At 37.4% G+C, this 27,317-nt stretch overlaps 1 protein-coding gene across 1 annotated transcript in view; it reads right to left on the reverse strand.

Annotated features, from left to right (window-relative positions):
• The window catches only part of LOC131992434 (A-kinase anchor protein 2), a 168,447-nt gene that overhangs the window by 91,788 nt on the left and 49,342 nt on the right, over positions 1-27,317 (reverse strand). Inside the window, exon 4 of the mRNA XM_059358027.1 lies at positions 24,290-24,411. Coding sequence (XP_059214010.1) covers positions 24,290-24,411 — 122 coding nt within the window. The remainder of the gene's footprint in view (positions 1-24,289; positions 24,412-27,317) is intronic.

Consider the following 27,317-nt stretch of genomic DNA (forward strand, 5'->3'; position numbering starts at 1 on the left):
ACACTGTGTTTCGTTCTCAAAACAGTGAAGAGGGAAGATATTTTTGGACTTGTTGGCACCTTAAAAAAAAAAAAAAAATCAAAGATTGTGTTTTTAATGCAGCTTGCCAGAAAACCTGGTGCTCTGGCTCTGATCCCTGAGGTTTACCAAAACAAGTCCACACTCATCACTTCACCATCTGCCAGTTTCTACTCAGGTTCATCTTCAGCCGTTATACACCTAGTGAATACTAAAACGCTTGTTTTTACAGCTCTGAGGACTGTGAGGAGCTTTCTCCATTAGTATATAGGAAACCTTACCAGATGTTATATTACATTTAGTATTACCTTTATTTATCAGCTAATCTCAATAGCTGCATCAGTAACTAATTACATTTACTCAAGGACTGTACTTTACTTGAGAATTTCCACATGCTCTGTACTGCTACAGAGCTAACTGTTAGCCTGTTAGCACATACACACTGTACTGCTACAGAGCTAACTGTTAGCCTGTTAGCACATACACACTGTACTGCTACAGAGCTAACTGTTAGCCTGTTAGCACATACACACTGTACTGCTACAGAGCTAACTGTTAGCCTGTTAGCACATACACACTGTACTGCTACAGAGCTAACTGTTAGCCTGTTAGCACATACACACTGTACTACTACAGAGCTAACTGTTAGCCTGTTAGCACATACACACTGTACTGCTACAGAGCTAACTGTTAGCCTGTTAACGAGTCTCCAAAAGTCTCCAATAACACCAGAAAAAGTTGCTGGATTTGTCTCCAGTCACTTTTTTGAAAAATAGTCTCTAAGGGGGTCTGAAAAGTCACTAATTATAGCAACAAAGTTGCTAAATTGGCAACACTGCTTCGCCGGCTTTTACAAATGTTGCGTGTTGTTGTGGCGTCCAGTACTACGTCACATCCTGCTTAGCGTTCTATCCAATCAGCAACCAGGCTTTTATCAGGGGAGAAACACGGCCCCGCCCCCTGGTGGTTGGTGGACTACTGGTGTAGAAAGTGTTGATTAGATCTGCAGGAGAGACGCATTTTAAAATGGAAATATCACCGAAGATCAGGTTAATTTAATCATGGCGGCCAAAATCATGATCACGATTAAAAATTAAATTAATTGTGCAGCCCTAGTTGACAGCTACAACCTTTTTGGTGGAGAACTTTAAGGATTATTGAATGACTTAATGGTTGAAAGACTCCATCCTGAGCAAAGCAGGAATCCACTGAACTATCAAGCAAATCAATAAAACTGAAAAAAACCCATCTCCTTCTTCTGTTATAATAGATAAGATGCTTCACAGCTGTCAGAAGTGCTTTAAAAGGTTCTGATTAAATGCTCTGCGGCATGTAAATGCACATCTTATCAGATCATTTTAATCTCTAATCAGAATGATTATTAATCAGGATGTAGAGAGATAAATGAGTTTGCAGCCTGCAGAAGTTCTGCTGGTTGAATCTGCAGAACCGTCTTGTTGTTCTGCAGGAGAACTGAAGCTTTTGTTGGCTTCATCTGTCACACAAATCTGTTGTTTGTCTCTGCTGAATCTTATCACGCTGCTACTCTAGCTCAGAAATCTTCACATCGGAAAAAAACGAACAAAAGCAAAGTATTTCTTATCGTAGAACGGTGTCCTTAAGCCATTGTCTGGTGAAAATAATCAGCAGAGTTCGGGGTCGTTGAGTCGTACTTGAAACAAGACGATTCAAGGCTCCGTGAGTCCACAAACAACAGTGTATTGTCTCTCTACGACCAGAATATAACAAATATAGAAACATGCACAAAAGCTATTTAACATTACTGTCAGTTGTGAAGAGAGCCAGCATCTTATCACAGCGTTTTGTCCTTTATATCATTTATATATATAATATATATATATATTTATATATATGTCATTTATCAGGCTCATGGTGGACGGGAACATGATGGACACTTCATAACTTATTTGGTTTAACCCTCTGGAGTCCATCTTTTTATTTAAAATAAACTGAGCATGTTTTATTTACATTGATAACTTATAATATCATATGTAGACGAGCTGAGAAAGCCTGTTAAAAATGCATCATAGGAGCTTTTTACACAGTGTGCCATTTATGTTTCTAGGCCATTTTTAAAATGTGAATTTTCTTTGTACTAAACTATTGCTATTTTTAATTTACATGCAAAAAGACGTGTTGTTGATGTTTTTATAGTTATTAATTTATTTAATTATTTTCTGCTCTTTTTGTGTGTATAAAAAGTGAAAAAAATTGGTACATTTCCATAGAATCCTATGTGTTTTGTTTGTATTTTTGGTTTATACTTGTAATTTAAAAAAAGAAAAGAAAAATAAATCTGACTGATAGACAAACTTGGAAAAATGGCCCATGCATGTGATGTAAGGAGTATTTCCATTTTATGTCATTTTATACTTCTACTTCACTACATTTTAGAGGCAAATATTGTAAAAAACCTACTATAAAACTACCAAAATATGTAAAATATCTATTCAGGGACATAAAACAACTAGAAAGAGATATACATTATAAAAAAAGTTGCACAAAACTACAAAAAACAACATAAATAGACCACAAAGAGGCACAAAACAGCTAAAAATAGATGCAAATTACAAGAAAAATGCAAAAAATTGCCCAAAAAAGAGACTTTTGCTTGTTCTTTACTTAAGTATTTCCATTTTATGTAACTTTTACTTGTTAGTTACTTGTTTAGTGGAGTAATTCTGCAGTGTGTATTAGTGCTTTAACTATAAGGGATCTAGTTATTTTTCCATCACTGTTACTTTCAGCACATTTTGCTGCAAGTATTTTCTGCATCTTTTAACGGAGTGTAATTTATGGTGTTCAGCAGCCTTGACAGCAGTGAGACACAGTTATTTATAATAGAGAACATCCTATATCCAGCTGGAGCCTGCTGCAGGAGAAACAATACCAACCTTGGTTTAGTTGCTCTGCACCAAAATGTGTACTCAGTTTGTGCTTATCGACTACTAACATGCAAAATGACATGAAGGAAATGCTTGACAACTTTAAACATGGAAGGGCAACTTTTCCACATGCATTGAACTTTTTATAAATTAGATATTTCACACCTTTCAGGCCACAACAGTGCATGTTACGTTTTAATTACCACTCCAGTGCAATATTGTTTACTTACTGTCCACCATGAGCAATTACCGTCTAAGTGCAATAATATTTATAGTGCGATAATATTTAAAATCATATTATCTAATAACATTACCTCTGTATGCTACCACTCCTCCTCATTCTCCTCCTTTTCCATGTTCTATTTATTCTATATTCCAATATTTTCATGCCATTTCAATAATTTATATAGATATTTTGATACTTTTATACTTTAATTGTCCTTAAATTGTTTTTGTATTGCTGTTCTTAATTGTTTTATGCACCAATAGGAGCTGCACTGTATAATATGCAATGACAATAAAGGCTATTCCATTCCATTCCATTCTATTCCATTCCATTCCATTCCATTCCATTCCATTCCATTCCATTCCATTCTATTCTATTCCATTTTATTCCATTCCATTCCATTTTATTCTATTCTATTCTATTCTATTCCATTCTATTCCATTCTAGTCCATTCCATTCTATTCTATTCTATTTTATTCTATCCTATTCCATTCTAGTCCATTCCATTCTATTCTATTCTATTCTATTCTATTCTATTCTATTCTATTCTATTCTAGTCCATTCTAGTCCATTCCATTCCATTCTATTCTATTCTATTCTATTTTATTCTATCCTATTCCATTCTAGTCCATTCCATTCTATTCTATTCTATTCTATTCTATTCTATTCTATTCCATTCTAGTCCATTCCATTCTATTCTATTCTATTTTATTCTATCCTATTCCATTCTAGTCCATTCCATTCCATTCTATTCTATTCTATTCTATTCCATTCTAGTCCATTCCATTCCATTCTATCCTATTCTATTCTATTCTATTCTATTCTATTCTATTCTATTCCATTCTAGTCCATTCTAGTCCATTCCATTCTATTCTATTCTATTCTATTCCATTCCATTCTATTCTATTCTATTCCATTCCATTCTATTCTAACAGCCAGGATGTGTGGAAAGACTGAGTGAAAGTAAAGCAGTTTATGCTGTATTATTAATAAGAAATTAACTTACTTATTGTAATATATATATATATATAATTTTGTGTTGATACTAGGTAATTATTCTTCCAGTAAAATAACAAAAATCTTGTGACTTGTTGTTGACAGTAGCAGAGATAGGAAAAAAAATAAAACTAAATTGGAGTCAGTGGCAGACTGTTTTTTCTTTAAGAAACTGAACTTCTTGTGACTTTAGAGACCAATTTAGCTTTCTAACTGTCAGTTTGCAGGATCATAATTATAAGAAGTTTGTGTTCTAACTAACCCCAGAAAACATACTGCATCATTTCAGTCTGTCAAACGGGTTTCAGATTAAAAACTCTCTGTGTTTTTCCCCAGTTTTTTTGACTTCTGTATTTTTCTGTGTGCAGCAGATGTGTGCTCCCCGTTGCTCCTCATGTGGCTCCTCTTCCCTGCTCCTCCTATCTCATTTCCTTTTTTCCCTTTCTGGCAGGAAATGGATTTTACTTCTGCGTCCTGTAGACGGCATGAGGTCACGCCAAAACGGGCAAGAAAGAAGATTTGTGAGCGGAGGAGGACGCAGGTTTCTCACCCTATTACATCATTTCAGCCTCTGAATTAAAGCAGAAGACTGAGATAGAAATACTAACAGAGGGACCAACATATCACAAGTCACTGTCAAATGCTTCAACACTTAAATCACTTCTCTTAAATGCATTTCTGATCTAATCTGAATCCTCTTTGTGAGTATCTACTAATGAGAAACCAGCTAATATCCCTGTTATTCTCCTGCAGGGACTCACTGCAGCTGTGATACCTATAATGAGTTTATCCACTGTAAAAAATACTGAGCGGATAGAAATGTGACAATGATAATGCCTGGTACAACTAAAGGTTCATTTGTTTGGACAAATATAATGATAACAACAAAAATAGGTCATAAGAGTTTAATTTAAGAGCTGATATCTAGACATTTAACATGGTTTTATTGATAATGATTTTGGTTATGATCAAGAAAATTTTTTTTTATTTTTTATTTTTTTACTGTGTACTTTTCTAATGCAGAATTAATCTTTTTTTTTTTAATCTGTGAATAATATAGGTTGTGTTTAAGTGCCCTTATCCTGTAAATGATTTAGTTATAGCTTAAATAATAAATCCAAAATTTTGAAACATCAATTGTATTTAGTTTTCTTCATGTGTTAGATTCAGGCCAAATGCATTCATATTTAGAAAGTTGTCTTATAAGAGAAGATAAGATATGATAGAGCTTTATTTATCCTGAAGGAAATTCTGATTACAGATTGAACCAAATAGGTAACAATAACAATATATAATATAAATATAAATATAAAGACTGACACCCCTAGCAAGGTTTTGGAGCCCAGGTTTGGGAACCTGTGAACTAGATCTTTGTCTTTTAATGTGTCAATTGTCTGTGCAAAGCAAAGAAAACCATCCAGGCAGTGGTCACGTTTGTGTCTGGCGCCCTCTAGTGATTAAAGCTCAGACAGGATTTAAACTGTGAGCAGGAGGAGAAGATGATAGACTGTTTCTCGACCTTTAAAATAAAAATCTGATTATCAATGGAGTCTAAAACCTTTAAGAAGGACAACACATGACTATCTGTTACTTCATCATCTCTACCTGCTTTATATCTCATATAGCCCAGGGCCTTTTACACCATGTAGTAAATACACTACAGGCCAAAAGTTTGGAACCACTATAAACAGCTATGTATGTAAATACAAATGTGCAATAGAGACGTCTAGACTTGATAAAAAAAGACTTCTATTATACCCCTAATCTGATTTTATTTACTGCTGAGTGGGTTGTGTGTGTGTGTGTGTGTGTGTGTGTGTGTGTCTTTTTTAAATAATTTTGTCTTTTTTTAATAGTTTTGTGTATTTTTTCTGTCATTTTGTGTCTTTTTTAGGTCATTTTGATACTGCTTCCAGCGGCCCCCAGGTAATTTGAGTTTAAGACCCCTGGCCTAAGGTATGTGTGTGTGTGTGTGTGTGTGTGTGTGTGTGTCTCCTCCCTTTCTCCTTCCTTCTTCCTCGTCCTCTCTTTCTACTCGTGTGTGTGTGTGTGTTTGGCAGTGGAACTATCTCTGTGGCATCCTGAAACAGACCAGTGATGTCACTGTCCCGCCCTGTCAACCAACCACAGGCCTGTTGCCATGGAGACACACGGGTGGGCAGCAACGACTTTCCACATCATACAGAAGGAGGAAGAGCACACATCTGGTTTCATGTGTGGTGAATGTGTGTGTGTGTGTGTGTGTGTGTGTTCCAGAGAGGAACTCACACCACATTGTGTATTTATACATGATACTGTATGTGTGATGTGTGTGTGTGTGTGTGTGTGTGTGTGTGTGGGTGATGGGAGCTTTCTAGGTATAACTTCTTCTCCTGGAGTTTTTTTTCTTTCAAGACAATGAGCTGCTTGCAGGACGATCATTTCTGATTGGCTGAGGGAAGAGAAAGTGGGTGGAGCCAGAAAGAGTAACGTTTTTCCAAGGAAACAAAATTACCAAAAAAAGACACAAAATTACTAAAAAAAAAAACCCAAAATGACCAAAAAAGACACAAAATTATTTAAAAAAGACACAGAATTATTTTAAAAAGTCACAAAATTATTTAAAAGACACAAAATGACCAAAAAGACACAAAATTACAAAAAAGACACAAAATTACCAAAATAAGACACAAAATTACAAAAAAGACACAAAATGACTGAAAAAACATTAAAATACTAAAAAAAGACACAAAATTACCAAAAAAGACACAGAATTACCAAAAAGACACAAAATTATTAAAAAAAGACACAAAATTATTTAAAAAAAAGACACAAAATGACCAAAAAAAGACACAAAATTACTAAAAACGACACAAAATTACCAAAAAAAGACACAAAATTACAAAAAAAGACACAAAATTACCAAAAAAAGGAATTAAAGGGACCTTCCACACACAACATGGTAAAGTGCCATTCATATAAAACTCACATTAAACTTTCATATCAAGATGGGGGCCACAAAATATCGTCACGAGGGCCACAATTGACCCGCGGGCCGCGAGTTTGAGACCCATGATTTAAAGCAACATAGACCTATTTAAAGACAACCTTTTTTTTTTAAAAGACCAATTAAACACTTGCGGGCCACATAAAAAGACGCCTTGAGATTGACACATACACCATCAAAAAAGAAGAAAAAAAAGCTCCTTTCTGAAGTTGCTGTTTGAGAAGCTGCAGCTCATCACTCAACGTCAGCGATCAAAGCTGAGACATGTATCTGTAATCTGTCCTCTAATACACACATGAAGGCATATTGACGCACATTGAGATTTATACGTCCTTCCTGTTTCTGTCCTGACTGTTGATCTGTCCTCCAGATCACAAACAGGATGTGAAGAGCAACACTAAATAAAACAGACACAGAAACAGAAACAGCTCATCCACTCCTTTGTTCCTTCCTACTTCTGTCCTGGATGATTTCCTGTCCTGGGCTCACACACATTGAACTAAAGATATACAGTATCTCTTTCTATCTCTGTTCCAACACTCCATCTCTACCATTGTTTACACTTTAAAGGGTTCAACGAAGCAAATTACAGGCTGTGCTGTCAGCAACATGGCAGACTGGATACTATAATACACCCACAGTGCTCCATTAGTAGTAAAAGTTCCATAACTTAATATGGATGTTTCCACTACCGCCCAATACCCAGAATGAGGCGGGTCTCACTCGCCGAAACGCCCCTAATTTGAATATGAGCGGTCCTGAGCGGACTTTTGTCAGGACTTTTTTCGTCCCTGTAGAAGAGCAGGGTCTTTTTTCTCCCCTGAAAAAAGCCTGGTTGCTGATTGGATAGAACGCTAAGCAGAATGTGACGTAGTACTCGACGCCACAACAACACGAGCCATTTGTAAAAGCCGGTGAAGCAGTGTTGCCAACTTAGCAACTTTGTTGCTATAATTAGTGACTTTTCAGACCCCCTTAGCGACTATTTTTCAGAAAAGCGACTGGCGACAAATCCAGCGACATTTTCTGGTGTTATTGGAGACTTTTGGAGACTCGTTCTTACTCTTCTTAACGTAAGAACGAGTTGAATTGGCACGTTCCTCCTGCAGCAGTCTCTCCCAGCTGCAGAGCCGGAGGGGATGTTAACCTTTTAGCATCCAGTCTGCAAATTGCTAATAGGCTAACAGTTAGCTCTGTAGCAGTACAGTGTGTATGTGCTAACAGGCTAACAGTTAGCTCTGTAGCAGTACAGTGTATATGTGCTAACAGGCTAACAGTTAGCTGTGTAGCAGTACAGTGTGTATGTGCTAACAGGCTAACAGCTAGCTCTGTAGCAGTACAGTGTGTATGTGCTAACAGGCTAACAGTTAGTTCTGTAGCAGTACAGTGTGTATGTGCTAACAGGTTAACAGTTAGCTCTGTAGCAGTACAGTGTGTATGTGCTGCTGCTGCAGGAGGTGTTAGCTTAGCGATCTCTGTTTGTTTACAACAAGCACCGGACACTCTGTGCACAGTTAGCGATGCTGGTTAATTCACGATCACTATGTTTATGATCAGTGGAGACACTGTGCATAATTAGCCATGCTGCTTTGTTTATGATCAGCTGCTGACGTTGTGCAGAGTTAGTGACGGCGGCCACAGTTGCGTCTCCCGTGTTTAATCCGTCGCAACGATCGAAAACCAGACGTCACCTCCAGAGTCTCTAAATCCCTCTGGGGGCCTTTTTGTAATGGAGACACGCAGAGTGAGAGGACATTTGAGAGGGCGTGGCCTGAGACTTTCCCGCTGGACACTCTTCCCCCTAAAGGACACACGGCTAGTGTTTACACTTTGAAGGGTTCAACGAAGCAAATTACAGACTGCTGTCGGCCAAGCAGACTGGATACTATAATACACCCACAGTGCTCCATTAGTAGTAAAAGTTCTGTAACTTAATATGTCTTGAATTATAATTTCCTTGAGTTTAAGTACATTTTAGCCCAAGAAATATATAAATGTCACATAAGTGCTGAAGTCCTGTATTTCACTTAGAAATGTTGGGGAGAAAAACTATGAAAGTCAGGAGGTATAAACTATAGAGAAGCAGTACTTTGTCATGATTCACCACAGTTATTAAGGATACTTAGAGCTCAGGTAGCACTTTGACTGTATATCTAACATATTATCATAGTGATTTAAAGTGAAGGGCTTGGGGAGGTGTAAATAACACATTCAGTGGAGTTGAATTATTATATTCCAGCGTCTGATTGATAGAACTGTTTCTGAGTCACAGCTCAGTCCTTGTATTATACTAAAATGCCTGTTTATAATATTGAAAGCACTGACTGGGCTCCTGGGTTATGAGACTCAGTATCTATGTACATATTTATGATTTCTGAGACTTGTTTTTTGTTTATTTACTTATCTGTCTGTCATTTTCTGGGAGCTCAAGGTGAAATTTTAAATACCTCAAGTACAGTACAGTACGTTTACATGATACTTGAAAACAATTAATGTTGGAGTTCTCCAACTCCGATTTGGATACCCAGATAATGTGATTGGAATAGGAATTTCGCCGGTTGCATTAGCCTGTCGTTCATTAACCTGTTGCATTAGTCGGTAGCATTAGCCAGTCGTTCATTAGCCGGTCATTCATTAGCTGGTCGTATTGGCCAGTCGCATTAGCCAGTCGCATTAGCCGGTCACATTAGCCGGTCGTTCATTAGCCGGTCGCATTAGCCTGTCGTTCATTAGCCGGCCGTATTAGCCGGTCACATTAGCCGGTCGCATTAGCCTGTCACATTAGCCTGTCGTTCATTAGCCGGTCACAATAGCCAGTCGCATTAGCCGGTCGTTCATTATCCGGTCACATTAACTGGTCGCATTAGCCGGTCGTTCATTAGCCGGTCTCATTAGCCGGTCACATTAGCCAGTCACATTAGCCGGTCGTTCATTAGCCAGTCTCATTAGCTGGTCACATTTGCCGGTCGCATTAACCGGTCAGTATCGACGGCACAAAGTGTCTAACTGAGGTCGACAGAAAGGCGCCATATTAACCCGCTGAAATGACGCATATCACCACCCAGTGTTGAGGAGGAGGACACGTTCCTGTCTGTCGAAAGACAAAATATACGCTCAGATCTGCACTCGTTTCTATGCTTGTTTGATAAATGAGGGCCAATATTCACAAATGTTTGTGCAAAAACAACGAGAAAGTGAGTTTTTCTATTATATGCCCCCTTTAAATGACAGCAACAGTTTTATAGGCTTCAATTATAAGACTGTAAAATCAACACAGAGATGAAAGCCAGATCACAAACACTCCAGAGTCCCTGAGGAAAAAACAAGACATTTGTGTTTTTTGTTCGAGCAAATGTCCGTGACGGAGAACCTTTTCATTCCTCTGTATACAACCTCATTAGCTTGAAAAGATTTGTTTTGACAACTAGCTAGATACCAAATGCTGAATGGTTTTTGTCTTTAGTGATGTGGAACATTACTCCAGGTTTATTGTAACCTGGGACTTTGTGTTTACTAAAAGAAACAGGAGAATGTGTTGGATCTTTATCCACAGCAGACATTCAGCATGATTCATGGTTGAGTTGTACTCTTAAAGCCAGTCAATCCTAACAGGGTCTCGGTCCAAACTAAGTCACATTTAGTGACTAATTCTAGACTTTTCAGCAGTTTTCTGAAGTACTATTTAGGTTTCTGCAGAATGTTTTTCACTAAGCTTGAGTGCAGATAGTTGAACCTGAGAAAAGAGGACTGCTTCACAGTTTTGTGGTGGGTAAAAACTGTGTGCTCTCATCCTGCCACTGTGAGGAAAAAGACAAATATTCTTAGAACGTTATGTAACAGGATACAGGGCACTTCAATGAGCTCTCTGCAATAAGTATAGTTTGCTGTTTCCAGACTGCCTGCTGGACCTCGTGTGTCCTACTCTTCAGCATCTACTTGTCTCCTCAGCACATTTTAGAAAAGAGGCTTTCTGTTCTGCTAGTTGATTGATATTTGTACAAGATTAAATGAAACTTTATTGATCTCCTGTAGAGAAATAAAGTCACTGTAGCAGGGGAATTAAGGGTAGCCTCTATAGTTAGGGAAAAAGAAAATAATTGTGAATGTGAACAAAAAATTTTGGTAATAGGGAACATCCCTATATTAGGGAACACATATTCAACATTAATTAGTTGCTTATTAGCATGCAAATAAGTAACATATTGGCTCTTAATTAGTCATTATTAAGTAGTTATTAATGCCTTATTCTGCATGGCCTTATTATACAACCAGTAAGACATTAACCCTCTGGAGTCCATGAAAACACCGGAGCACGACTTCTTCATGACGTCAAAAAAAGACACAAAAATGACCAAAAAAGACACAAAATGACACAAAATGACTAGAAAAAAAGACACAAAATAACTAAAAAAAGACACAACCAAAGACACAAAATGACAAAAAAAGACAGAAAAAAGACACAAAATGACAAATTATTAAGAGTAAGTAAGGAAGTTGTTGTATATGAGTTATGATCTTAATATGCTTTTACATGCACTTCAGTTGTCCAGTTATAGTCAGATTAAGGCAATCATTTGTTTTTTTCAAGTGTCATCTAATCGTACTGAGTGCCTCTATGGTTCACTCCAATTTTGGTGCCACGTGCGAGGCCCTGAATGTAAATCGTTGTCCAAACACCGCAACATGGGTTCGCCACTGATTGGTCAATTATGTAATAGAAATGATATAGAAAAATATATAATATAGACATTTTTATCGTTTTGACAATTCAGGCTCTACTTGTCTCCTCGGCACATTTTAGAAAAGAGGCTTTCTGTTCTGCTAGTTGATAGATATTTGTACAAGATTAAATGAAACCTTATTGATCTCCTGTAGAGAAATAAAGTCACTGTAGCAGGGGAATTAAGAGGTAGCCTCTATAGTTAGGGAAAAAGAAAATAATTGTAAATGTGAAGAAAATTTTTCACATTTTGGGAAGTCAGTAGGGCTGCACAGTTAATCAAATTTAATCGTGATCACGATTTTGGCCGCCACGATTAATTAACCTGATCGTGGGTGATATTTCCATTTTAAAATGCGTCTCTCCTGCATATCTAATCAACACTTTCTACAACAGTAGTCCACCAACCACCAGGAGGCGGGGCCGTTTTTCTCCCCTGAAAAAAGCCTGGTTGCTGATTGGATAGAACGCTAAGCAGGAAGTGACGTAGTACTCGACGCACAACAACACGTGTCATTTGTAAAAGCCGGCAAAGCAGTGTTGTCGACTTAGTGACTTTGTTGCTATATTTAGCTACTTTTCAGACCCCCTTAGAGACTATTTTTCAAAAAAGTGACTGGAGACAAATCCAGCGACTTTTTCTGGTGTTATTGGAGACTTTTGGAGACTCGTTCTTACTCTTCTTAACGAGCCGCGGGGGCCGGAGGCTCGTTTTTCTTTCCCACCTTTTTCCCATGGCGGTCTATGAGGCAGTTGGTGCGTGTTGGTGGCGCATCTGCGCGTCCTACGCCCAAACTATAACTCTGACAGCTTTTCCAGAGGATTGTGAGTGAGAAAACCAATTTCCCTACATTTCTATGTATGAATTATTTCTGTAGAGTGGAATTTGCGGCCTTGAGGGCAGTTTCCAAATATATTTTTTGACACATTTTTTCTCTCCCTCTACACTCTAGCGATGATGTCATCCACTCTAGTTTCTCCATAGGGTTACATTGGGGTGATTTTTTGGCGTGTTTTTGCCGAATAATTTGGAAACCATTTGTTGAAACACTTAGAAAAGTCATAGCACACTTGTCATGACCAAGCCGGTCGATTTAATACCTTTTTAGTGTATGTGGGACCACAATTCTGGGAGGAGTAGTCGACCGGAAAAAACATGGAAGAAACGGAAGAATAAGAAGAAGCCTGGTGGATAGTATATAGTGTGCTCTTACAAACACACTCAATGAAACTCACTGAAGTACAAACTTGCACGTCTTTAATTAAATGCACTTTCTGCAAAAGACAAAACAAACTTTTCCTAATGGCTCCTATAACAAGTTGTCCTGTAGCTGTGGCAGGACTATAGAAACCACACGGCTCCCTACAATGATGGCTTCATGTGAATGGAAACGGAGTCTTTGCAACATGAAGCGGACTGATCCAAAAGTAGCCTGGTCGGCTCGGGTCAGAGCCACATGGCTCTCTCTGTTTACTCAGCCTGTCCATGTAATGATAGGGAGATCAGTGCTGCTGCCTCACTCTCTCATTCTGTCTGCTTCTGTTTCTCCTCCAGACTCAAAGAGTACCAGCATCTTCTGCTGCACACAATGGCTGCTATTTCTGCATCACTCTGTCGCTTTGTGTGTTCCAAAAGTTGCATTAAACCAGCCATTCTCATCCTTGGGGGGGTCACCAAATCATTTTGGAAGTCAGCCCTGTCTCCATTGTGTTAAAGTGTTCATGTGTTTATGTGTTTTAGTCTTTTTGGTCATTTAATGTCATTTTTTTAGTCATTTTGTGTCTTTTTTTGGTCATTTTGTGGGGGTTTTTAGTCATTTTGTGTCTTTTTTTGGTCATTTTGTGTCTTCTTTTGGTCATTTTGTGTCTTTTTTTGGTCATTTTGTGTCTTTTTTTGTTCATTTTGTGTCTTTTCTGGTCATTGTGTGTCTTTTTTGGTCATTGTGTGTCTTTTTTGGTCATTTTGTATCTTTTTTGATCATTTTGTGGTCAATTTGTCTCTTTTTTAGTCATTTTGTCTCTTTTATTGGTCATTTTGTGTCTTCTTTTGGTCATTTTGTGTCTTTTTTTGGTAATTTTGTGTTATATTAATTATATTAATTAACACTGTTGATTTAACGTTAAATTTTTTTTTCTACAAAAAAATTAATTAAAAAATGATGGCTTGTACAGTATATTTTTTTATATTCACCGTAAAAAACAACAACTGTTGTTTGTATGGTAAAAAACAGCAGCTGTGGCTGCAAGAACTTCACTGTAAAAGTCACAGTGAGTGGGTTTTCTACTGTAAATTTGAATGTAAATATCAGCAAAAACTGTAATTTAGACTGAAAAGTCCCTTGATTTTTAGGGTAATTTTGTCATTGTGACAATATGGTATTTCTTCATTAATTTCACCTGAAAACTTTTTAATTTGACAGTAAAACTGTGTGTTTTCTACAATTTTTCAAAAGTTTTGTACTATTCCTTGTTCTACGGTAATTAAAAGTGTCTACAGTGATATGCAATTTTTTATTTTACGCCCTATTTCTCAGGCAATTTGACAGAGTTTTACTGTAAATTATACAAACATTTTTTACAGTGCAACTTACTGCCTCTCCAATCTGACTTTTTTTCCTTTCCCTGCCTTTCTCTCCAGGCTCAGTGGCTGAAGGTATTTGTATGAAACAGTCTGCACAACAGTTGCACTGTTCGCTCTTTATGTGATTTCCAGTGTAAAGCAGCACACAAAGACCCTGCTGTTGTTCTTATGTCTTTGTTTTTTATGCATTTTCCACTAAGTTTGCATAATCATACGGATAAAAAGAGACGCTTATTCTTTATTTTTGCTTCTTTGCATTTTTTTCTTCATGCATTTAATGCACAGTAGCTCCACAGTTGTTCTCCACATACACACTGCAAAAAAACATGAAGCTTACCAAGTATTTTCTTCTTCTATCTAACAATAGTATCTTAATTATATTGTTTTGAGTATAATTTACCTACTGAGCATAGCTTTATGTGCTTATTTAACTATCTTATTGTTTAAAGACTTGTTTTTAGGATTGACATTGTGAGCTTTTTCATGCTTTTTAAGCTATTCAACTGTTGAATATGGTGAGTTTTTACCTAAAATATTGGCTCCAATTGAGAGTTTTAGTTGCATGTAGTTTAAAAGCATTTTCTGCACCAAAACGTGCTCATTTCAAGTAATTCTGGCTTATTTTAATGTCACTATAGTTGAGCTATTCAAGCCACAATTGCTCAAAATAAGTATATTTGCATTTATTTCAAGACGTCATTGGTTTTTCTAGATATTTCTCTATTTGTCTAGATATTTCTCTATTTTTCTAAATATTTCTCTATTTTTCTAGATATTTTTCTATTTTTCTAGATTTTTTTAAACTTATTTAAAGAATTCTTACAAAGAAAAATGTACTTACTGCACTGGCAGATAATTTTACATGTTTTGAGCATGTATTTGCTTAATCCTAATTATTTATTTCTTATATTTGTCATTTGATTTCTGCAGTGCACACAGATCCAGCTGTTCCTCCTCTTTCTTTCTTTCTTTCTCTCTTGTTTCTGTGTCCTCCGGTGCATGAAACGATACAAGCGTCTATAAAAGAGCTGCTGCCTCGTCTTTGTCACTTTCTGTCATTAAAATGTCCAGCGGTGCATGGCGGGATTAGTCAGCAGCCGTATAAAAACGGGAGGGAAAGGACATCCAGGCTTCTGTGCTGTTAGTTACAAGACAGTGGAATCTGTTCCAGACATGTTTATGGTGCAGGTAGGTGGAGCTTTTATGGAAATCAGCTTCTTACATGATTATTACAGCTTTCTCAGTCAATGCAGAGGCCAGATCCGTCCTGACGGTTCACCTCTGTCCCTATCAGTATTGGAAAGACTCCGGTTGCCCGGGTTACGGGATATTCTGGGATGTTGTCCCACAGAGTGTAAATATAGATGCCACACCTTCGGACTTAAATGCACAAACACACACACACACACACACACACACACACAGAGACGTGAGCTGCCTATCAGTGTCCCGGACAGAAATATCATCCACATGACATCACACCTGAATGACACGACATTTTCTGCGAGTCTTTCAGAATTTAGACCAGCTATTCTCAACCTGGGGGTCCCGACCCCAATTGGGGTCCCAAGATGATTTCTGGGGGTCGACAAATCATTTTGTTAGTCAGCTCTGTCTCCACTGTGTTAAAGTGTTCATGTGTTTTAGTCTTTTTGGTCTTTAATGTCTTTTTTTTGTCATTTTGTCTCTTTTTTTGTCATTTTGTGTCTTTTTCTTTTGGTCATTTTGTAGTCATTTTGTTTCTTTTTTTTGTCATTTTATTTCTTTTATGTGTCATTTTGTCTTTTTTTGGTCATTTTGTGTCTTTTTTGGTCAATTTGTGTCTTTTTTGGTCATTTTGTTTCTTTTATGTGTCATTTTGTCTTCTTTTGGTCATTTTGTTTCTTTTATGTGTCATTTTGGATGTTTTGGGCTCATTTTGTGTCTTTTTGTGGTCAATTTGTGTCTTTTTTGTGTATTTTGTGTCTTTTCTGACAAATCCCAAAGAACTTTCCAAGGAGTCTCTGGCTTGAAGCTGACTGTTACACACTCAGGAGGTCAGAATGGACCTTTAAACTGATAGCAAAGGACTTAACAGATAAAATATATAAAAGCACAGACAGAGAGATGTTTTAGTTGTTGTCTGCTTCATTATTTGTCCAAAATTCGTTGTATCAACTGAGTTTGTCTGATCTGAACTGTGAGATTCTGTTCAGTTTTTCCTCCTTAGATCAGCGTGTTATGACTCTTTGTGTTTAGGGGTTTTAGGTTCAGGTTCTGTGTGACTGCAGACCCTCCTTAGACTCCCACACATGTGCTCTGTGACTGTTTTCTGGGAGCCTGGAGAATTGAATCCCAGACAGCTGAGCTCCTCTTAAAGCAATGTTCAGCACACATCTGAGAGCCTTACCGTAGGTTCACAACGGTAATTGCTTAAGAATTGCTTCTGCTGCATTGCTTTTGTGTAAACAAACATGCAAGAAAAAAGCCAGGTGATGTGATCCCTGCTAAACTCTGGGTCAGTGGAGAGAATTACCCAGCATACACTGTGTCATGCTGTCATACACTGTGACGGCTTTTAATGCAAATTGTCCTTCCGAAAAAACTCATAGGTCACCTGCAGAAGCAGCTTATTATGACCAATATTATTATTACCAGGCTGTATAATTGTAATTATACCTATGAAGAACAATGTGCATACAGTAGTAGAATCCTAAATAATTTTGAGCCAGAAGGAGCTGCTTAAAGGTTGTCAGACCTCTAGTTGCCGTGGGAATTATAATGAGAACGAGTGGAGCGAAGCAGGAAGTGAGGTAACATAGTAGATGTAAATACAGATAAAATGTTTTTAGGGTGGGTGGGAGTTTTCTAAACTAGGGCTGCACAATTAATTTAATTTTAATCGTGATCACGATGTTGGCCGCCACGATCAAATTAACCTGACCGTTGGCGATATTTCCATTTTAAAATGCGTCTCTCCTGCATATCTAATCAACACTTTCTACTCGTTAAGAAGAGTAAGAACGAGTCGAATCGGCAAACTCCTCCTGAAGCAGTCTCTCCCAGCTGCAGAGCCGGAGGGGATGTTAACCCCTTAGCGTCCAGTCTGCAAAGTTGGTCACTTTGCACCAATGTTAGTCTACCAGTGATCCACTTTGTAGAGTAATAATTGACATTATAATCTACCAATCCTCATCAATCATCAAAAGGAGCAACCAGTCACGTCAAAGGTCTGGAGAAGGTGTTTGCTATTTGCCGTTTCCATGGTTTCCTTCACCGCTATGTAGTGATTATAAAGTCCATACAAAGTAAAGCATATTAAGATCATAACTCATATACAACAACTTCCTTACTTACTACTAATAATCAATAATTCTGAGGTTATTGAGGGAAAACTCTCAGTTAATGTCTTACTGGTTGTATAATAAGGCCATGCAGAATAAGGCATTAATAACTACTTAATAATGACTAATTAAGAGACAATATGTTACTTATTTGCATGCTAATAAGCAACTAATTAATGATGAATATGTGTTCCCTAATATAAAGTGTTACCATATAATTTGTATAGAACTTTTATAAATGCATATTTAAAGGAAAAGGCTATTATTTAGGATCATACCCAAAAGAAAGCATCTAGAATCTCAGTCAAAATCTCAGTGGGAAAGTGAAGCATTTCTCTAGTCAGTGATTGGTGGTTTTGTGGTTTTGCATACTCAAGCTTTTATTTTTAGATGCTCATTTTGCTTTTGTAACTTTAACTTGACTTGCTGCCTTTCTCAAATTATAAAAAGCAGAATTTGGCGAAACTCTGTAGTCTACAAAGTTTTAAAAAACAAAAACTGAATCCAGACCAAAACCACATGACAGCGATCAGATTTCAGACTGATCTTTGTGGGTTTTAATTGCTTTTGTAAGTAATTAAAACCACAAACTACAATTACTTCTTTTTGAAAACGAGTCCAGGACAACAAGTCTATTCATCTGCAGCTGAATGAAGTGATTCACACAATCACAACTGGACTGTTTTATTATCTACAGAGCTCTCTTTGACCATTCACTTCTGTTTCCTCCAGCAGACTGAATGTTAACGTATGATGTTGATGTTATTCCAGCTACAGTAGCTGCTGGCTAAAAGACTCGCTTTCATGCACAAATCTGCATGTTGGCTGATTAATTTAGCTCCCAGACTGCAAAAAAGGTGTTTAGTCTAAAAACCAGATCAAACAGTAAATCTGAGGGAAATGATCTTGCTGCATGGACAGATAATTTACCTTGACAAGATTTATTAAATTAAGATTATTACATCTAGAAATAAGCAATAATATTTTATGTGATTTCCAGTTTAAAGCAGCACACAAAGACCCTGCTGTTGTTCTTATGTCTTTGTTTTTTATGCATTTTCCACTAAGTTTGCATAATCATACGGATAAAAAGGAACCCTTATTCTTTATTTTTGCTTCTTTGCATTTTTTTTCTTCATGCATTTAATGTACAGTACACTGCAAAAAATATGTGTCTAAAAACCAGATAAAAACAGTAAATCTGAGGGAAATGATCTTGCTGCATGGACAGATAATTTACCTTGACAAGATTTATTAAATTAAGATTATTAAATCTAGAAATAAGCATGTTGAATGCTTAGAATAAGAAATTAACTCTTAAAACAAGATCAATAAAGAAAATAGTCAGAAAAACTGAAAAAAAGTCAGAAAAACTGAAAAAAGTCAGAAAAACACACAAAAAAGTCAGAAAACAGAAAAAAAAATTGTCAGAAAAACAGAAATTGTCCTTAAAATAAGAAATTAACTCTTAAAACAAGATAAATTAAAGCTGCCAGCAGTGATCTTGTTGATCCAGTAAGTCAGAATAAAAAAATCAATTATTATTAAGTCATAGATGAAAAAAATATACCAACATGGCATTTAAACATGTTTTAAGTGGTGAATACAGGCAGGATGGAAAGGATTAAAAAATGGACAAAATAGCCCAAAACTCCATAGAGTTAATAAATCTTGTCAAGGTAAATTATCTGTCCATGCAGCAGGATCATTTCCCTCAGATTTACTGTTTGATCTGGTTTTTAGTCACCTTTTTTTTTGCAGTGCTGTGCTTGAATCTGACTAAGTCTCTTTCTCATGCCCTCATATTTTCCTCTCTGTCTCTCTGCAGCGTGGTGCAGTTTCTGCTGCTTTAGGCTCTGTTCCTGCTATTTGTCTTGCCAAAAACACACCGGGGAAAAAAAATCCCATTTAGAGGCTTTTCCTTTTTGCCTCTTCTTTTTGCCTTCATTTCCCCACACATTATATGAGCTTTAGAGGGCGGTTTGGTCCATTCAGGCATTATTATTAGGCAAAGACAGCATCTTTTAAAGGTCTGTCACACGTCTTCACTCAGTACACAGATATATATATATATATGTATGTATACATACATTCTCTTGATACATCTCTGGAATATCCTTGAAAATAGGGAGCAAAGAGTTCTTATAGGTATTTTTTTGTGCATGACAAATGTAATTTACTCATTTGATTTCTACTAATACAGAAAATATATGGATCAAGTGCTTGCACTGCAAAAAAGGTGTTTAGTCTAAAAACCAGATCAAACAGTAAATCTGAGGGAAATGATCTTGCTGCATGGACAGATAATTACACTTGACAAGATTTCTTAAATTAAGATTATTAAATCTAGAAATAAGCATGTTGAACACTTAAAATAAGAAATTAACTCTTAAAACCAGATAAATTATCTAACACTTTATCTTGGTAAGAACCAAATAATCATCAGGTCACTCTGCTCGGGCCAGTTCATCACTGCTGGCAGCTTTAATTTATCTCTTTTGTACATTTTTTGTCTTTTTTGGTCATTTTGTGACCAAAAGAAGATGTGAAAATACACAAAATGACCAAAAAAAGACACAAAAAGACCAAAAAAAAGACACAAAAAGACCAAAAAAGAAACAAAAGATGTGAAATCACAAAAAAGACAAAAAAACACAAAAAAAGACACAAAATGACCAAAAAAAGACACAAAAAAGACACAAAAAGACCAAAAAAAGACACAAAAAGACTAAAAATCACCAAAAAAAAAAGACACAAAAAGTTTTTTTTCATCTTGGTAAGAAACAAATAATTTGCAGTGCACTCCGCAGCTTTAATTTATCTTGTTTTAAGAGTTAATTTCTTATTTTAAGTGTTCAACATGCTTATTTCTAGATTTAATAATCTTAATCTAAGAAATCTTGTCAAGGTAAATTATCTGTCCATGCAGCAAGATCATTTCCCTCAGATTTACTGTTTGATCTGGTTTTTAGACTAAACACCTTTTTTTTTTTTTTACAGTGTATGTCTATGGAAAACTATACCAGCCAGTGATCCACCACTGGTTCCCAAAAGACAAACAGTGATCAAACAACTCATTCATTCATTTTTTGTTCAGTTATCATAACTTCCACTGTTATTTCTAATTGATCTCCTCAACTTCTAACTAAAAAAACCAACACACCGTGACCCAAAAATGCCAAACCAGCCCTGGCCAACTCTCACACCCTGTGAATGGAAAACACTCCACAGCCAAACATACAAAACATCAAGATGGCATCATGAGTCAACTGGCACTTTATTCATAGAAATAATGATCTCATGGCTTCATGTGGGAATAAGGAGCGACTATCTCTCAGCAGCTGGATGGAACCAGGAAGCTCCTCCCAGAGACACAAACGCAGGAAGTGAAGCAGAATCACATCACTCGCTTTTTTATTTCCACCTTTTACAACCTTCTCCGTGTCTCACTCTCTTCCTCTACACTGGAAAAAAAAGGTGTGTCTTAAACCAAGATAAAACAGTAATTCTGAGGGAAATGATCTTGCTGCATGGACGGATAATTTACCTTGACAAGATTTATTAAATTAAGATTATTAAATCTAGAGATAAGCATGTTGAACACTTAAAATAAGAAATTAACTTTTAAGTGTTCAACATGCTTATTTCTAGATTTAAATTACAGAAAAATCCACAAAATGACTGAAAAAACAATAAATTACTTAAAAAAGACACAAAATGACCCAAAAAAATACACAGAATTACCAAAAAAGACACAAAATTATTAACAAAAGACAAAAAATGACCCAAAAAAAGACACAAAATGACAGAAAAAAAACTAAATTACTTAAAAAAGACACAAAATGACAGAAAAAAACTAAATTACTTAAAAAAGACACAGAATTACCAAAAAAGACACAAAATTATTAAAAAAAAGACACAAAATGACTAAAAAAAGACACAAAATTATTTTAAAAACACACAAAATTACCAAAAAAAGACACACAATCATGAAAAAAAACACAAAATTGTTTTAAAAAGAGACAAAATTATTTTAAAAAGACACAAAATTACCAAAAAAAGTAATTAAAGGGACCTTCCACACATAACACAGTAAAGTGCCATTCATATAAAACTCACATTAAACTTTCATATCAAGGTGGGGGCCACAAAATACCATCACGAGGGCCTCAATTGGCCCGCGGGCCGCAAGTTTGAGACCCCTGGTCTAAACGAAAGGCACTTACGATAAAATATTTTATCGTTTTTACCCGCAAGCACCTTAGGAGTGTTCAATAATTCATCTTGTTTTAAGAGTTAATTTCTTATTTTAAGTGTTCAACATGCTTATTTCTAGATTTAATAATCTTAATTTAAGAAATCTTGTCAAGGTAAATTATCTGTCCATGCAGCAAGATCATTTCCCTCAGATTTACTGTTTGATCTGGTTTTTTAGACACCTTTTTTTTTTACAGTGTACGCCCTGCTTTCACTTGCTGCTTCATAAAGTTTCTCTGTTCTTTTTCTATACGTCCCTCCTCTTTTTTCCTCTCCTCATCTATCCTTCTCGCTCTTCTTTCCTTGTCAGCTCTCCGTGACGAGTCAGATCTGTTTTTAGAGACGGTACATGTGTGTACAGTAGCTCCTGGTGTTTGTTTTCACACCGGTGCACGAGAAAAATGTCGTTTTTGCTCTACGGTTACAGAACTGCTAGATTCCAGAGATGCCCTGCAGAATCCCACACCTCCAGGACCTATCCTCTTACAGTGTGTGTGTGTGTGTGTGTGTGTGTGTGTGTGTGTGTGTGTATTGTAACCACTATACACTATGAGTGGTTGTGTTGAGCCAGAATTAGAGCTCTATACTGGGACTGTGGTTTGATGCTTCACATATGGCTGATGTAGTTAAAGTATGCTTTAGATTATGTCCTCAGTGTTTGATATACACTCATGGAAAATATTATTAGACCATTGTTTTCTTCAATGTCTTGTTAATTTTAAAGTCTGGTACAACTAAAGGTACATTTGTTTGGACAAATATAATGATAACACCAAAAAATATCTCCTAAGAGTTTAATTTAAGAGCTGATATCTAGACATTTTCCATGTTTGTCTCTTATGATAGCCAAAAACCATGGAAAATGTCAAGATATCAGCTTTTAAATTAAACTCTTATGAGCTTTTTTTTTGGTGTTATCGTTATTTTTATCCAAACAAATGTACCTTTAGTTGTACCAGGCATTAAAATGAACAAGAAATAAGAGAAACAAGGGTGGTCAGACTGTAGCTGTCTGAGGTTTCAGTTCTTGATTTGTAGCATCACATTACTGATGTAATCACTCACTATGTCCTTTAAGAAATTGGTTTATTGTACAATATGGAGACATGAACTTCATACTAGCCGTTGAGTTTATATGTGTGTTAAATGTGTGTTTGTCCATCCATCCATCCATCCATGATTCAATCCATCCATCCATCCATCCATCCATGATTCAATCCATCCATCCATCCATCCATCCATCCATCCATGATTCAATCCATCCATCCATCCATCTGTGCATCCATCCATCCATCCATGATTCAATCCATCCATCCATCCATCTGTGCATCCATCCATCCATCCATGATTCAATCCATCCATCCATCCATCTGTGCATCCATCCATCCATCCATCCATCCATCCATCTGTGCATCCATCTATCCATCCATCTGTGCATGCATGCAGGCATCCATCCATCCATCCATCCATCTGTGCATCCATCCATCCATCCATCCATCCATCCATCCATCCATCCATCCATCCATCCATCCATCCATCCATCCATCTGTGCATGCATCCATCCATCCATCCATCCATCCATCCATCCATCTGTGCATGCATCCATCCATCCATCCATCTGTGCATCCATCCATCCATCCATCCATCCATCCATCCATCCATCTGTGCATCCATCCATCCATCCATCCACCTGTGCATCCATCCATCCATCCATCCATCCAGCCATCCATCCATCTATCCATCCATCCATCCATCCAAGCAGAAACTTGCACTTGCGTCCCAAAAACCCTTACGTCCTAAAAGCACTTACATCCGAACAGGACTCAACGTTATATATGCCACTTATTATTGCTTATTCTTGTGTTGTTTCTTGACTTAATCCTTGCTTGTGTTGTTAATCTCTCAAATGTACGTCGCTTTGGATAAAATCATCTGCTAAATGACGTTGTAGATTGTAGATTGTAGAAATGTCCCGGCATTAAACGGCACTATGAAAGGGGCCATTGTGACCGGCCTACATGTTATATTTTTAGTATTTTTAAGTTGGAACATGGAGATAGGATGTAAAAAATCAGTGCCAGAGCTGAGGACTACATTTAAGCCAAACACATGTTATGATTGGTATTTTAGAAAATATCTCAATTTCTCAGACTACAACAATTGTGGTCAGAGAAGCAGATGTGTAGTTACAAAAACAGATGTGAGGACTTCTGTTACTCAGTCTGTCAGTATGAAAACCTCCAAACAAAGAGTCTTTGTGGCGTCCATTGGCGTACCTGTGTATTATGTCCTCCAGCCTCTTCCCCTGTTCTTCATCCTGTTCCAGCTGTTTCCGCCGTGCCTCTTCTTCCTCCACTCCCGTCCCCTGGAGGAGCCATCGCTCTCGCATGGCTTTGGACTGAGGAAGGGACAGAAAGACATGTTAGGTGATGGTTTTTTCAGCCTGGTTGTGATATTCTTAGACGTTATAAACAGCCAGTGGACCTCCATTATGGAAACTAATTTGTGAGAGATTTGTGAGATGACTGCCAAAGTTACAACACAGCTACAACAAATAAATAAACACGTTGGCCCACACAGTCTTTACATAACACAGAAAGAGTCTAAACTCAGCTGTTACTCACAGGAAAACACTTTAAACGGCCAAGAGAACCACGGTAAGTAGTTCTCTTATTACATGCACATTTACATAGTCCTGTGTTTATGCTGCTGTCATACAAGCTGCTATGGAGTTGTTCACCCACAAACAAACAAAGTTGTTTTCTTCATTCCTCAAACATTTTAACAAATTAGTTTTCCTTAAATTCCAAAGAATCTGCCTTGTGCTTTCATTTGGGACTCTTCTGCTTTTCTATTAGATTTAATTTTGATCATTTTACTGTTGTGTGATGAGACAGCTTTTTGTTGCAAACATTCCTCAGATGATGAGCTTGTTTAGAAAGGGGGAAAAATTAAGAATATCTGATATCCAGCTGCAGTCTTGAGACACCAAACTGTCCATTTCATAAGGGATGGAGTATAATGGAAGCCTTCCTGTGTCTTACACTGCTTCTTTCTTGTTTTAATGGATTTGTCTGTTTCTTGATGTTTAACAAAGCTAATGAGATTATTATGTCTCTTCTTTCTTGTAATAGCAGCTCTACACGTACGTACTGACACTGAAAAAAACAAATTATTGCCTTAATCTGACAATAACTGGACAACTGAAGTGCATGTAAACGTGTTTAGTCCGACTAATGTTGGAGTTCTCCAACTCTGATTAAGACACCCAGATAATGTGATTGGAATAGGATTTTCGCCCCCATTAGCAGGTCGCACATTAGCCGGTCACATTAGCAGGTCACATTAGCAGGTTGCACATTAGCAGGTCGCACATTAGCCGGTCACATTAGCCAGTCGCACATTAGCCGGTCACAGATTAGCCAGTCACATTAGCTGGTTGCACATTAGCCGGTCACAGATTAGCCGGTCACATTAGCCGGTTGCACATTAACCGGTTACACATTAGCCGGTCACATTAGTAGGTCGCACATTAGCCGGTCACATTAGCAGCTTGAACATTAGCCGCTTGCATTAGCTGGTTGCGCATCAGCTGGTCGCATTAGCCGGTTGAACATGAGCTGGTCACATTAGCAGGTCACACATTAGCCGGTCACATTAGCTGCTCGCACATTAGCCAGTCACATTAGCTGGTTGCACATTAGCCGGTCACAGATTAGCCGGTCACATTAGCCGGTTGCACATTAACCGGTTACACATTAGCCGGTCACATTAGTAGGTCGCACATTAGCCGGTCACATTAGCAGCTTGAACATTAGCCGCTTGCATTAGCTGGTTGCGCATCAGCTGGTCGCATTAGCCGGTTGAACATGAGCTGGTCACATTAGCAGGTCACACATTAGCCGGTCACATTAGCTGCTCGCACATTAGCCGGTCACATTAGCTGGTCACATTAGCAGGTCACACATTAGCCGGTCACATTAGCTGCTCGCACATTAGCCAGTCACATTAGCAGGTCGCACATTAGCCCGTCACATTAGCCAGTCGCACATGAGCATGAACTGAGGTCAACAGAAAGGCGCCATATTAACCTGCTGAAACGACGCATGTTGAGGAGGAGGACATGTTCCTGTCAGTTATTAGATTTTCTCAGTTGCATGTAAACTGGGATGAGGACAGAAGTCCTATTAGACGCCAATATTGATTTTCAAGCATAGCTTGATTAAACTGTCTCCATGACACATTTGAACAAAGCATGCATCTCCTATACTGGACTGGATATTCACGTATTTAAATCGGGAATATTAAGATAATTTTCAGGTTTATACTATTTTTGGGTTTTACTAGAACATGTTTATCTCTTTTTCTACCAGTTTACAGTATACCCACCTATCAGCCATGGAACATGCTCATCAAAAACCCACTTTCTTAGTAGCACATGGCGTCATCAGCGACCACTACACCACTGGGTGCATTAAACAGAGTAAAGCAGCAGAGGTGAAAGCAGCGATCATCTCATCACACAGGGGTTTCTGATTTACTCTAATGTTTTAAACATGAATGCCAGAGCCCTATGTTTATATCTCTAATGTCTCTGCTCTGTCTGGGAGTCTGTTTTGTTACCACAACAGAGCAGAGCGGGAACACTTAGCTTCACCTTTGGCTGTTTGCTGTCAAACTGTTGCTGGCTGAAGGCTGCAGAGCTGACAATTAACAGTAACACACACACAGTGACACGCACACCACACAATGAGCTCTGCAGATATTATTCCAAAGCATTTTACCACCTGCTGTCAGAATGTGGCAGCTGGGTTATTTGTTTGTTTGTGTGTGTGTGTGGCTGCTGCAACACCCCCATCACCAACATAACCTCACATAGATCATGTGCAGCATGAAATTCAGCCAGAAATATCTTGCATGACACCCAAGTTGCACAACCTGTTTGTCAACTAGACTGAATGAATGTACACTGCAAAAATAACCCATTGGAAACTCACAAAAACGGCAATAACTTTGGACATTTGCACTTTATAATGGTAAGTGTTCCCTCTCACACACTTTCTTTTTACATTTCAAGGTTGCTCATTCTGTCCTGCCAAATCATTGAGATAAAAAAGGACCCTGTTCATAGTCTGTCGTGAAAAATAATTTAAACCAGAAATATAGCTTTCCTCGTTAAATAAAGGTGATACAAAACCCAATACATTTGAAGTCTTGAGTTGAACTTGCCATCGAGTTTTGCCAATCCATGTTGTTAGATTTCCTATTTTGCAAGCGACAACTTGCTGGTAATTCTTTAAAATT

This window comes from Centropristis striata, chromosome 19 (assembly GCF_030273125.1).
Source record: "Centropristis striata isolate RG_2023a ecotype Rhode Island chromosome 19, C.striata_1.0, whole genome shotgun sequence".
In the NCBI taxonomy this organism is placed as follows: domain Eukaryota; kingdom Metazoa; phylum Chordata; class Actinopteri; order Perciformes; family Serranidae; genus Centropristis; species Centropristis striata.